The sequence below is a fragment of the Phyllostomus hastatus genome, unplaced genomic scaffold (assembly GCF_019186645.2).
Source record: "Phyllostomus hastatus isolate PE091 unplaced genomic scaffold, TTU_PhHast_1.1 phas_contig_57, whole genome shotgun sequence".
Classification (NCBI taxonomy): Eukaryota; Metazoa; Chordata; class Mammalia; order Chiroptera; family Phyllostomidae; genus Phyllostomus; species Phyllostomus hastatus.
The window spans coordinates 3,916,343-3,931,170 of record NW_025333912.1 but is presented as its reverse complement, the minus strand read 5'-3'; the positions used below and the strand labels follow the sequence as shown (position 1 = coordinate 3,931,170).

Genomic DNA, 14,828 nt, shown 5'->3' with positions numbered 1-14,828 from the left:
GAGGCAAATTATACAACCTTGCTTAAAGTCATATTCTCATAATTTAATATCTATTGCATGACTAACATACATTAGGATGCTATGTTGAGAGTTACTAGTGATGATAAGGCCATATATATATCTCTCTCTCCTGTTGCTTGTGTGTGTGTGTGTGTGTACGTATCCTGTTCTTTGTGTGTATGTGTGTATATGTATGTGTGTGTGCATGTGTATATATATACACACAAAAAACAGGAGGCACTTGACAGCTTAAATTATGTCTTAGCATGGGCATTCAGCTGTTCTGCAATGTACTGAAATTAAAAAGGGTTCAGATTACAGATTTTTAGGCAGTGGAATGTTGGCTAAAAATGATCCCAAAACTAACTCTAGTCCTTTCTACCAAATTTATTGTACCTACTTGTTTTTTCTGTGGCCCAGCAGCTTGGAATGTGGTATTTGGTTTTTAACTGGTGGGCAGTAATAGTAACATCACTAAATAAGATCTCATTTATACTCTGGATTGCCAAATTGAAGCTGTGGTTTTGAATTAATAGGAAAATAGAAGTCTTTGGAGTACAAAGTCAATACATTTCAGATTTTGGATGGTGCTGTTTCTGTGTGTTCCCTTGTAGGTATCATCTTTCCATTCTTTTAAGATAATTATAAAAGCCCAATGTCAGTTATATCTGGGAACTAGAATAACATTGGTTTTATTTATTGGTTTTAGAGAGAAAGGAAGGGGGAGAGAGAGAGAAACATCGATGTGAGAGAGAAACATCAGTCGGCTGCCTCCCATATGCAGCCCCAACCATGAACCTAAAACCTAGGTATGTGCCCTGACTGGGCATTGAACCCACAGACTGTTGGTGTATGGGACAACGCTCCAACCAATTGAACCACCTGGCCATGGCTAGAATAACATTGTTTTTATAAAATATTAGTAAAATACTAGTACCTTTTATTATACCACTACAATAGAATTCTTCTTAGAAGCATGTCATGTACAAAGAGTCTAGAGAATCCATTTGTAAAACAGCAGTCCAAGTGTCATGGCAGGAAGTCAACTGGCCAACAACTGACTTATGCTAATCCATGAGAAACACAGAATCTCAATACCCACTAGTGTGTTGACTAGGACTCTGGCTGAAAGATATATTTTGTGGTGCCTTTTAAGCTTGTCCTCAAACAAAAGACACTGAAGTGCTACTCTCCCTCATATAATAATGATTTTAAGAAATCATGCCACACAGTAAAATCTTCTTTCTTTGATTTATTCCCTAAACTAACTGAAAGTCTTGTTAAAAGCTTGTATGATTTTAAATGATGGCTTTTCCTATCAACCACCCTGAGCCTGAAGAACACTAAGAACCCTAGAATCCATTCTGAAAAACTAAATGGACTAATTCTTCTTTTGTAGAAATGGGCCAGAGGATAGGTAGCTAATTCCACTCTTTAAACCTACCATCTTATGTATTTGCACAGATGTGCATGTAAACAAGTGGGTGTGACTTACATGCACCCATATGTCTTCTGTTGACTGGCAAAGTGCAATGATAAGAAAGCAAAGATAACAAAGAAAAGAAAGCAATAGAGAAACAAATAACGATCACATCCATATTTTTCTAAGGTACAAGTTACCAGAATTTGTTGGTTATTTTGCATTATGTTTAATTAAATCAACAGAATGGATACCAATGATTTTTAAATATTATGCTAAAGGCTTTAAACTTGAGGTTTAAAAAGTTCAAACAAAATTCAATATCCTTTATTTGGAAATCTGATGCTGAGTTTCTATTTGAAAGTTATTGAATTCGTTTTCCCTTTAGAAAATTACTAAATCTCTACCTCACTGTCTGGGAAACTGAAAACCAAAAATTGTTGATTTATGCCCTCCCTAAAGGCTCTTAAAAAGGCAGCCAGTGAGTGCTATATTTGAAAACACAGTGGGCTGCAGGGGCTGTGTTCTGCCTGTGTTGGAATGGAAACTGAAGGCATTTTGATTAATGGATTCAAGGTCTGCATAGTTTGTTTTACTCTGATTTTAGAACCACAGCTGGGATTATTTGTTAAAAAACACTTATTGAATGAATTAGATTTCAGAAAGCTGTGACAGCTACTCAGATGTGAACACACACATACACACATTTCAGAAAGAGGGTAAAAGAAAAATTCAGGACTTCTAGTTATATCCTTATTCCTAAGAATGAGATCTCAGGATAAATACAGAGGAAAGGTGTGTTTAGAAGTGGGGAGGTTTAGAATGGACACATTGCTTTCAAAGAAGCCATCCCTATATCCAATATCATAGACTGGAAGTAGATTTCCTATTTTCATTTGTGTAGGCCACGTTTAGCAAAACACAAATCCAGGAACTATATGTAATGTCTAATTTTCTAACCTGTTTCAGATGGAGTAGTATTAAGGACAACACACTGCTGAGTCTGGTGACTTTCCGCTTTGTCCTCAGAGTGTGAAAGTACAGGTACGATAACAAAACTATGGTCTTCCTTCAACAGGACCAAGGGGGTAATGAGATGTAATGAATCTGACCTCCTGGTTTCCGCAAAAGGATGGCTAAGCAATATGGAACTATATCCTTGACCAGTACAGATCAAAAGTCAACAATGAACTAGGCAAACTTGAGACTTGAGACGTCTCAATTGACAAACTTGAGAAAAATACTATCTGGGGGAGAGGGGGAATCACATTAACAGAATATTCTGATCTTAAATGATGGGAGCTATAATATTTTCTTTACATTTTGTTTTTTGTGTGTTTTTCTTTTCACTTTCTTCAAAAAGTCACAATGTCATGGAGTCAGAAAACCAAATACAGTTAGTCCCTGACTTAGTATGGTTTGACTTTTGATATTTTCAATTTACAATGGGTTTATCAGGAGGTAACCTATCATAAGCTGAGGAGCATCTGTAACAATTAAGACACTGGAGGCCCATGTAGGTCAGTTATGTGAATTGCTTTCCCTCATAACATGAAGTTAGAGCTGGGTTCAGAATTCATGTCTTCTGACTGCAGGCCAGTGTTATTTCTAATATGTTTACTTGTTTTAAATTTGTAATGAGTTGTCATAAATGTCAAAATAAAGTCCCTTTGATTGATTGCAGTGTGATAAAGACAATGTAGAAATGAACATGGCTTTCTGGGCAAGAACTATTAGACTGATTTGTTAAGACATGTTTGTTTTTGCTGCATCACTCATGTTTTGGTACTGTATGTCCAGATTCAAGTTCAAATTCTTTCACTTAATGAATTACCTAAAACATCTTCAGATGGCCAGTGTCAATCAGCAAGGCTAGTCCTGGAAATGTGAACCAATTAACTAGAGAGCCATCAGGTCTTGAGCCCATTCTTTCTGTTCTATGGTTTCTAAGTGCTGTGCTAAATGTTTTTAAGAACATGATTATTTAAAAATAGTATATAATATAAAAATCAGTTTATACATAACGTTTTTAAAAGTATATTTTATTGATTATGCTATTACAGTTTTCCCACTGTTTCTCCCCTTTCTTCCCCTCTGCCCTGTAGGCCCCCACCTTCCACCATTCCCCCTCATCTCTTAGTTCATGTCCATGGGTTGTACATATAAGGTCTTTGGCTTCTCCATTTCCTACACTATTCTTACCCTCCCCCTGTCTATTTTGTGCCTACCAGTTATGCTTCTAATTCCATGTACCTTCCCTCCTCCATTCTCCCCCTCTCTCTCCACTGATAACCCTCCATGTGATCTCCTTTTCTGTTATTCTGTTCCTGTTCTAGTTGTTTGCTTAGTTTTTGGTTTTATTTTTTAGGTTCAGTTGTTGATAGCTGTAAGTTTGTTGTCATTTTACTGTTCATATTTTTGATCATCTTTTTCTTAGATAAGTCCCTTTAACATTTCACATAATAAAGGCTTGGTGATGACGAACTCCTTTAACTTGACTTTATCTGGGAAGCACTTTATCTGCCCTTCCATTCTAAATGATAGTTTTGCTGGACAGAGTCATCTTAGATGTAGGTCCTTGACTTTCATGACTTTGAATACTTCTTTCCAGCCCCTTCTTGCCTGCAAGGTTTCCTTTGGGAAATCAGCTGATAGTCTTATGGGAACTCCTTTGTAGGTAACTGCCTCCTTTTCTCTTGCTGCTTTTAAGATTCTCTTCTTATCTTTAATCTTGGGTAACTTAATGATGATGTGTCTTGGTGTGTTTCTTCTTGAATCCAAGTTCTTTGGGACACTCTGAATTTCCTGGACTTGCATTTCTAGTTCCTTCACCAGATTGGGGTAGTTTTCCTTCATTATTTGTTCAAATAAGTTTTCAATTTCTTGTTCTTCTTCTTTTCCTTCTGGCACCCCTATGATTTGGGTGTTGGAACATTTTAAGTTGTCCTAGAGGTTCCTCAGCCTCTCTTCTTTTTTTCTTTTGAGTTTTTGTTTCTTCATTCTATTACAGTTCAATGTTTATTTCTTCCTTTTTGTTCTAAATTATTGATTTGAGTCCAGGTATCCTTCCCTTCACTGTTGGTTCCTTATATATTTTCTTTTATTCCACTTTGTATAGCCTTCATTTCTTCCTTCATTTTGCAACTAAACTCAATCATTTCCATGAGATTTACCAGTGTTTTGAATTCTGCATCTGATAGGGTGTCTATTTCCTTGTAGCTTAGCTCTTTTTCTGGAATTCTGATCTGTTCTCTCATTTGGACTGTATTTCTTTGTCTTGGCACACCCGTTATGTTGGAAGGGGTAGAGCCTTAGGCATTTGTCAGGGCGGGGCAACCCAATTTGCTGGATTATGGCGCTGTCTGGATGAAGGTTTCTTCTTCTTTAACTCCTTGGTTGTCAGACTTCCATGCAGTTTGATTTTCCAGCATTTTTGGTTGTTTTTTGTTTTTAAATATGTTGTTATCCTTCTTTTGGTTGTGCAAGGAAGTGAAGTGTTTCTACCTACGCCTCCATCTTGGCCAGATGTCAATATACACAACTTTCAAATGCCCCAACAAATATATCTTATTTCAATATTATAATTTATACCAGTTATCTACATATATTTCCTTTCATTATATATATACATACACACACACACACACACACACACCTTACATTTGTTTCACATATATTTACTTATACTTCACTCTTTACTCCTAGAATGAGCACTGGAAAGCACAGCTGATTCAGTTTTCTTATTCCTTTTTTTTCAATAGACTTTATTGATTATCCTATTATAGTTGTCCCGATTTTCCCTCCTTGCTCCTCTCCAGCCCATTAATACACACATAAAGGTAAGGAAAACTCCTGAGGAAACAGTGAGGAACAACCAGTTGATACACTGATATTTTTCTCCTCCTTCTCCCCCACCTCCCCTCTCTCTAAAAATAAGTAAATAAATAAAGTCTTTAAAGTATACAATTGTCTAACCACTATGCTATACACCTGAAACTAATACAAAACAATATGGAATGTTAACTGTAATTGAAAAATAAAATTTAAAAAATGGAACCACCCACAAAGCACCTTGACATCTTAGGAATTTGGTTTTGGAGGAACATAATAAATACTGTATTTCTCTCACACTAACATGGTAAAGTCTTTGTTCTTATTGAAATTCTATGAAAATTTACTTTTTTGTCATCAGTTGACAAAGATCCAGGGCCAAACATATAGTAGAATTAGAGCTGGGGGCAGCAAGACAGAAATGTGCTTAAGCAGTAATGGCAGAAACTGCTGGGAGACTGAGACAATAATAACAGGGAGCAGGTGGATTCATGGAATGCTACAGGACAACAGAGGAGTTCCTGACCACCCATCCCCAAGGTGCTCATTATACCTGTGGCAAATGCCATAGTCTCCACAACCTTAATACATAGCTTAATACCTCAAAGCAGATGGACTGCATCATTTGTCTCAAAGGCAAATTTGATTTAAAGTTTCAAATGCAGGTATTTCTTCTTCCTAAGAGAAATTCTTCTCTTACCTCCCAGATCTTCTCCAGCTGTTCAAAGACATTGGAAACCCCAGGAAACAAAGGTTGACCCTGGAACATTTCAATAAAGATGCAGCCTGCACCCCTAGCAAAAGAAATAAGAGTCAACCTGACAGTTTCAAAGAAACCATACCTGGAAAACAATTACTAGCATTTCTCCTCCCCCCAAATATTTTGGGGACAGTTAAATAGAGGCCACATGCTATTAAACTTCTTGGGCAAGAAAAAAAGTCCCTTTGTCAACCAAAAATAAGAACAGCCTGCACCTTTTTGTTACAATGGAATGCAACCAGCATTTAGGAACACAATATAGATAGCAAACATTTTAGCTCATTCAAGCTCATTAGCTATCCATTTTATGAGAGGAGGGGAAAGTACTAAACCTATGAACTGAATACTCTCCCTGAATCTAAGATGCCATGATTGTAAGAGGCACCACTATTGTCTGTGCTATTAAGAAACAAAAAACCTGCAGGTAAAACTATGACATGCTCAGAATGTTTCTTTAATTCTTATTGAAAGGGCTGTTATACATTTAATTAGACAGATTATTTTATCATATGTCATACTTACACATGCAAAAACTGGAACATTAAGTGAAAGAAATTGATTTAAGTGCTCCTGAAACTTTTTCACATTCAGCATTTGACTCAGACTCTTTGATGTCTGTGTTTATCCACAATATCGTTCTCTAGATCAGGAGTTTGATGACACAGCTTGTCTTAAAATAATCCATTAAAGACCAAAGAGTCATGGGTGCTGGGCTCCTAAGCTGACCTTGCAGTTACCCAGAGTTAGCCTGCTTTTGACTCCTATTTAAAGAATGTTGCTAAACATGTCTGATTCACTCCCTTTCCACAACTGTTTGGTTCCTGAGGTTAAAAAAGAAAAGAAAAAGAAGGGAAAAAAAAAGTTCTTCTGTCTGCAAGACTCTTCCAAGTCACTGAGACTCATTCTGCAAGTTTTGATGCGGGCCTGTTCGATGTTCACACACTTGCAACAGTAACTGCAGCTTGGCTGTTGGGTGTTGTAAGATGCTACTGATTGTGAATTGTATCCTGATATAAGATGTGCCAAGAATGTGCATCTTAAAATATATTAAATAAGATGACATATGTTTTCCTTCCTATGTAGTCAAATAAGAGGGTAATTCTTGAGAAACAGTAAGAAGTAAGATTTACTTTGCCAATAATGCACATTTTCATTCTTATAAATCTTTTGAGAGATAAAATGGTTCAGGCGACAGACTACACTGATTATCCCCATGCTCCAAAACTTTCACCCAAGTTCCTTTCACTAACACATAAATTTGCAAACTTCTGTAACCATCTTGACATGTTTTGTGTGGCATGATATAGAAGAATACATAAGTAGAAAATTTTATTATAAATCATCACATTATTAAAAATTCATGTTAAATATGGTCTTTAATATTATTCATATGTATTTATACCATATGATAAACTTTTACTTTTTCCAGATGACTTTAAAGACATGCTATTTAAATTACTTTAAATTGATTGTGTAGGAGAAAGCAGATATCTTGATAAATAAGTTTAATTTTTATCCTGCATCTGGTATAGAGATAGAATATATATACATATATTTAAAAAATTGAAATTTAACTGTATTTCATTATATCTAAAGAGACAAAAGCTATTTTCATGAGCTAATATTTGGTTTGCATTTAAAATAATGAACTGGCTTATGAATTATATATATACACCATATATATGTATATATACACATATATACATACATATATACATGTGTGTGTGTATACACACACACATACACTACCAGATTGAGTTTTGTGAGCATATTTCCCCCTCTCTAACAACAGATTGTTTTTATCTCCAATTTTTTGAAAAGTCGCTTTGTATATAATTGTCACCATATTTACTTTTTACTGATTTGGTGTAGCAAAATAAATCCTCCTTTAAAACCCAGTTTACCACAACATGGATGAACCTTGAAAACATTACAGGAGACATCTTAATATGTGATACAAGAATCTTGATCAGACAAGTGTAACTTAAGAATCTGGCGAGTAGTATCTTGAGGTAAATTTTTAGAATTATTGTCATTTTAAACATTTTCATTAGCTTGTCTTTAAATATCCATATTCTTTTTACTTCTTGTCTTTAAAGCAACAAACATAAAATGTATAAAATAAACAATATATGGAGAAGAATAAAAGCAAGGAAAAGCTGTCAAAGGGTTAGAAATCATCCTGGCTGCTGGCAATGGTCGCCTGTGAGACAAACCAACTCGGAACCTGAGCTGGCAAATATCATCAACACGTCTCTGCCCACCACCCCACACGCTTTCTTTGTATGTACTTCAAAGGTCTCAAACCATTTCATTTTGAAGTAAAAAATATATATACACATATACATATGTATGTATGTTTATACATTAAACACATAGGCACTTGTTTTTGAACTGACATAAGATAGAAATGTCCTGAGGTTTAAAAGCTTGAACCAATTCTCTACCCAGTACCCTGACACCTTCCAGAAACCTCAGGGTCCCACAAACCCCCAGGAGGCCTGGGCATTTTAAACAAGGTTCAAAACCATAGTCCACTTTTTCCCCTCCCTTCAAAAATGTTTCATTGTTTATACAAGCATAAAAAACTTGTTGCCTTCTGTGCCTTTTCATACTAGTGGCTGCAGGGAAACAAGAAGGAAGTCCTTTTGTTACCCAATTTCTTAGTGTCCTTTATCTTCTACTCCAGCAGGACAGTGTAAAAAATTATGTTAAATATACTGGAGAAGGCTGGACATTAGGGCCATTATGCAGGTACTATAAAGTAATACAAGATGTTTGTGTTACAGAATAAAATACTAGTATTTGTTTAAAATTCTTCATTTTCATTTACATGGTTGGTATCATATAGGCATTCTCTGGAGTCTTTTTTCAAGTTTCACTTAAGAGCAGGTCAAAACCTTTCCCATCAAACAAATCTAGAGTCTAAGCTTACATATAGATAGTGCGTGCGTGTACACTGGTGTGCATACATGCATGCATTTGGAACACTTACAAGACAAACAAACTTCATGAATCAATTATATTTTAGTGCCTGGAATATCTTAAGCACCATAAATATCAATGCATTGGTAAGAAAGTCAGTCTGTGTGCCTCAAGTTTGAAAGGCAAAAGATATTTTCTAGGAAAAAGCATTGCTCTTTAAAAATGACACAATTCATCTTTCTATTTTTTTCACTTTTTCTTCAGAACTGTTCTATTTTTCATTTGCTTTGTAAACAAGTCATGTCATTTTTATATTTTTTATTTGCTTCTTAGACAACTTATGGGGCTATCACCTATTTTGCCCACCCCAGACTAGCCTTAAGCAAACATTTTAAATATTCTGAACATTGAAGTCCGTACAGCAAACCAGCTCCTATTTCCTTTTATTCCTGTTTTGTTCTTAAATCTTTATTCCTATGGCTCTCCTTACCCTTCATATCTTTAGGCTTCTGAGAGGATTTCTGCTCTGTGGAGATACCCTTGAGGCAGCCCATGTAGATGAAGGGGAACTTCACACGCAAGGGAAAAAAGGACCCAATGGCCTCAAACAGTGAATCCTTCCAGAAAGGAGAGAGGCATGGGCCATTTTATTGCTCTAGCTGGGGTTCTTCAGTTAAGTCAGAGAAAACAGCTTACACGTTTTCTGCTTTTTCTGGCTCTCTTCCTAGCCTTTTCCCTAGTCTGAGCATGAACAAATTCTTCCATAAGAGAGAAAAAAAGATTCCTCAAATTTCTTAGGCAATCTCTGGGGAAATAAACCATCTCAGGAGTTTTGGGTCTTGGGAGGTGCAAGGAGCATATATAAAAATGTTAGGAGATATAAATCAGTATTTCATTTTTCACTGTTGTAATTCATTCAGAACAATATAATGCTGTATGTAGCAGGGATGTGGCATTTCCATTTGCTTTTCCCCAGGCCACTCTTTATATTTGGAAGTTTGCAGGGAGAAATCTACAGTCTCCCAGGCATAACTTTCTGTGGTCCTAAAACCAGCAGCTGCCTGAAGTAAGTTTTGAATAGAGCACTTGGTGTAGCAAAATAAATCCTTCTTTAAAACCCAGTTTACCACAACATGGATGAACCTCAAAAACATTACAGTAAATGAAATAAATTAAATATAGAATGACAAACATTGCTTGATTCCATTTACATGAGGTACCTAGAAAGTCAAATTTGTAGAGACATAAAGTAGATTGGAGGTTACCAGGGACTGAGGGGAGGGAGTAATAGGCAGTGCTGGTTAATGGGTACAGAGCTCCAGTTTGGGATGATGATAGTTCTGGAGGCAGGCAGTGGAGATGGTTGGACAATAGTGTGAATGTAGTTAATGCCAGTGAATTGTACATTTAAAATGGTAAGTTTTGTGTTATATAAATCTTAACGCAATGTAAAAAATAAAAACAAAAACAAAACAACATGATCATCCTAAAACTTTGAGTTTTTCTCACTGAAATTGCTAATGGGATCTTTTCAAGTTTGATAAGGTAGCAGAGAGAGGAAAAAAAAAGATACTGGGGAATAACCAATATGTCCTACTTGTTCATTTTCCAAAATCTAGCCATTTGCTCTGGGCCTCCCACTGACCCTGCTGCCATCAGGGCTCATGGTGAATAAGAAGCTCTTGCACTACTGTGCTACAATTAGTTTCTTTAAGACAGAGGTCTAATGCTCACCACCATCATTTGCCTCCTTAAAGACATTCATTTTGAACCTCATGGAGTTGAATGGCTTAGCAGAATAGGATTTTTTAATTTTCTTCCTTTGTCAATTGGAAATCTCCCTGCTCACTTTTCCTCTTATTGCTGTGAAAAGGGGAAAAAATGGATGAAGGGGTATCCCAATGTAAACACCCAATGTCTAACAATGATGTAGAGAGTGCACAAATACAGTAAATTCAATGGAAGATGGCTACTGCTCTATTTCTACATTACTTTTAAGTTTTACTGGGCAAACAACAATAATAGTGAAATGAATAAGAGTAATGACAATAATTTTAAAGTTGAATTATGTTTTGTTATCATTATTCACGATTAAATTAATAAAACACTTATCAATGGAATAATATAGATCCTTCTAGTTGCAGTAACAAGATAAGGGATACCTAGTTTAGGAGAGACTTACAGAACTGGGCCAGGTAACCCAGTCAGAGTCTCAGGAAAGAACACCCAGAATGCAGCACAAAAGTTGAGTGGATGAAAAATATGAAAGAGAGGATAAGAGACAGACGCAGTCTAACAATCTTTCACTGGTGCTCCAGAAAGTGAGAAGGAAATGAGGCAACACTCAGAAAGAAACAAACTGATGAAACACATGGATTCATAATTGGAAGAAGCACAAATATATACCAAGCAGGGTAAATAGAAAATAAATCACATTAGACAACTTATATTGACAACTGCATAATAACAAAGGCAAAGGAAAACATCTGGAGAAAATGAGAGATCACTTGCAACAGAAAGACAATAAGACTAAAAGCAAACTTGGCTACAATTAGGCTAAAAGCAAATTTACAAGAACAACAATGGAAGACTAAACAGTGAAACTCTGTCTTCAAAGCTCTGAGAGAAAATAACTGTCAATACAGAATTACGTCCCCAGTGAGACTACCTTTCCTTTCAACAATGAGAGTTTATCTTAAGACAGACAAAAACTACCAACAATTTCAACACCTTTCACTAAGCTAAACAGATAAAAGTGATATAAAGATTTGAATAATGCAATTAATAACCTTGAATTTTGAACATATGTAAAAGCCTGAACCCAACAATTTGGGAATAAACATTCTTCCTGAAGACACATTAAATAACTACAAACACTGACCCTGTACTAGGCCAGCACTTCTTATACCATCTTTGGTGAAATACCAGTTTTTTCTCAATTTTTTGCTAACTTCTAATTTTTTAAATAATTTCAAGCCTAACATTACAAGAATAATACCTTTCAAATAGATTCACCAATTGTAAACGTTGTACTGCTTTCATTGCATATCACTGCATACCAATGATACTGCATATCATTTTCTTTCTTTCTTTCATCTACTTACCTACCTACGCATTTACCTCTTTTTTTTCTGAAGCAGTGGAGAGTAAGTTGCAGATACCTGACTCTTCATCCCTAAAGACTTTTGTGTTTATTTTCTAAGAACAAAAGCACTCTCTTATATGACAACGGTGCAATTATCAAAATCAGAAAATTCAACATTGATCTGATACCCCTACCTATGCCACAATCCATATTTAAATTTCACCTTTTGTCCCAATAGTGTTATTCTTCGGCTCTGTTTCCTGCGGGATCCAATCTAGGACCATGCATTGTGTTTAGCTGGTATGTCTCTTTAGTCTCCTTTCATCTGAAACAGTTTCACTGCCTTTCAAAACCTTGACCTTGCAGGAACAGAAAATGCCACCCCGAAATACACCACTCTGGCATAAGGAATATTTTATGCTAAAGGCAATTGAGAAAAGGCAAACACAGGATGAGCTCTCTGCCTTCCTCTATTTGCCTGAAAGCAGGGCATAAATTCCCCTTGTGAAGATGTTCCTCCTCCTCCCACCCTTTCCACACCAGCAGGGGAGCCCCACCTTATCACCAGAGAGAGATGGCACCAAGAAAAATCTACACTGAAAAACCTGCTAAGTAACCCTTATCTACTAGTAGGGTCCCCATAGATTTACCTTTCCACAGTCTATGGCCCCTGAAAAATTCAGACACCTTTTTCCTCTGCCTTGTCACTTCTTGACAGTGTACTGTCCCTTGTCAGAGTGGTATAAAAGCCTCCAAGCCTAACTGCTTCTTTGGGGTTTTTCTTTTCTTGTTAGGAAGCCACCTCCTCCATGCCATGTAATACTTTAAACATCAAATCTAATCTGTGTGCCTTTCTCCTGTTAATCTGATTTTCCACCAGTTTACTTTGCAGGCCCATCCACAAAACATAAGGGAATAGAGAAAATTTTTTCCTTCCCTTCACCTCTTAAAGAGTACAGGCCAGTTATGTTGCAGAAGGTTTCTCCAATTGAGATTATCTGATGTTTCCTTATGGTCTCATCAGGTTATGCTGTCTTTTTTTTTTTTTCCTCAGGAAAATCTGGGTGATATTATATCCTTCTCGGTGCATCATATCATGAGGTATAGAATATCAGTTAGTCTCATATTGATAATATAATCTCTAATTACTTGGTTAAGGTGGCATCTGTCATTTTTCTCTACTACAGAGTTACTATTTTTTTCCTTTGTAGTTAATAAGCAATTTGTGGAGAGGTACTTTGAGACTATGTAAATATCTTATTCCCCATCAAACTTCCCCTTTAGTTTAGCATTGATGATGCTTATTTGAATCAGGTACTATTATGATATTACAAGTAGTGATTTTTGAACTCCATCATTTCTTCTCCAGTTATTAGTTGGCATTCTACAGAAAGGAAGAGCTTCCTTTCTGTCTACCACCTGGCTATCTTTAATGTAGGCTTATGTATTCTATTTTTTTTCCAGTGGGTTATAATCCATTACTCTAATCATTGATGTTGATGCTTAAATTGTACCAGCTCTGGCTAGTGGGAATCTCTTCAAGCTGCTTCCCATGTCCTTTTGACATATTTCCATCATTTTTTTATCACTTTGTTAAAAAATTTTCCCACCCAATAAGATGTCCTTGACCTATCTTGTACTTTCTTCTGCCTTAGCCTTAGAATTAACCATTTCTTCAAAAAGTTCTAGTTCTCCTTAGTAGGGAATGATATTAAGAAATTAAGATCTGGGTGGCAGACAGACATGTATATAAGACACAACAATAAAGTTCTTTATTAAAAAATACACCTTGCGGAATCAAACGCAAATCTCCCTGACAGAACCCATGTCATTCAAGGTCTCAAAAAAATTCCACAGATGAAATTTTAAGGAAAACTAGCATATCACTCTCAAAAACAACTAAACATGCACAGAAAAAAGATATCATATACAAGAACTAAAAGAAACAATAAACAACAAAAATAGATTTACAACAACAATCTTTGCTCCAATAATGTAAGATCTTAGAGAGAAAATTATAAAACTTTACTAAAAGACATTAAAGAACTAAACAGATGAAGAGCTATACCATGTTTTTTGTAAGAAAGATTTTATTTATTTATTTTTAGAGAGAGGCGTAGGGAGGGAGAAAAAGGGAGAGAAGCAACTGCTGGTTGCTTTTGCCTCCCATTCACACCCTGACCGGGGACCGAACCTGCAACCCAGAAATCTCACCATCAACTTTTCACTTAGTGGGATAACTCCCAACCAACTCAGCCATATTAGTCAGGGCAAGAGATATACCATGTTTAAACACTGGAAGACAATATTACAAAGATGTTCGTTATTTTCATAGTATTCTATGATTAGAATGAAATTCCAGTGAAAATCTCATTTTTTATGAAACTTGATTTTTTATGAAACTTGAAACACTGAATCTAAAATTTATATGAAAAATCAGAGGGGAAAAATAGCCAAGACACTCTGGAAGAAGAAGTGGGGAAACTTGTCTTACCAAATCTGAAGTATTATTATAAAGCTATAGGAACTACAGCGTGACATTGGTACAGGAACAGATAAACTGACCCCAGTGGGAAAGAATAGAGAGCACAGAAACAGACCAATGCATTTATGGAAACTTGATATGCGAGAGATTTGGGAGAGCAGATAGCTGAAGAAACTGGCATCAGATAATTCGTTAGCATACGCAAAAGTCAATTCCCAATGTTTCAAGAGTTAAAGCGAAAGGGAAAATCATTACAACTATTAAAACAATGCATGGGACAGTATCATTCTGACCTAAGGAAGGGAAACATTTTATAAACAAA

The 14,828-nt window shown here is 36.0% G+C and overlaps 1 protein-coding gene across 1 annotated transcript in view; it reads right to left on the bottom strand.

Annotated features, from left to right (window-relative positions):
- Positions 1–14,828, bottom strand: part of CDK15 (cyclin dependent kinase 15) — a 79,349-nt gene that overhangs the window by 34,157 nt on the left and 30,364 nt on the right. Inside the window, exon 9 of the mRNA XM_045847629.1 lies at positions 5,952–6,045. Within this exon, the coding sequence (XP_045703585.1) occupies positions 5,952–6,045 (94 nt within the window). The remainder of the gene's footprint in view (positions 1–5,951; positions 6,046–14,828) is intronic.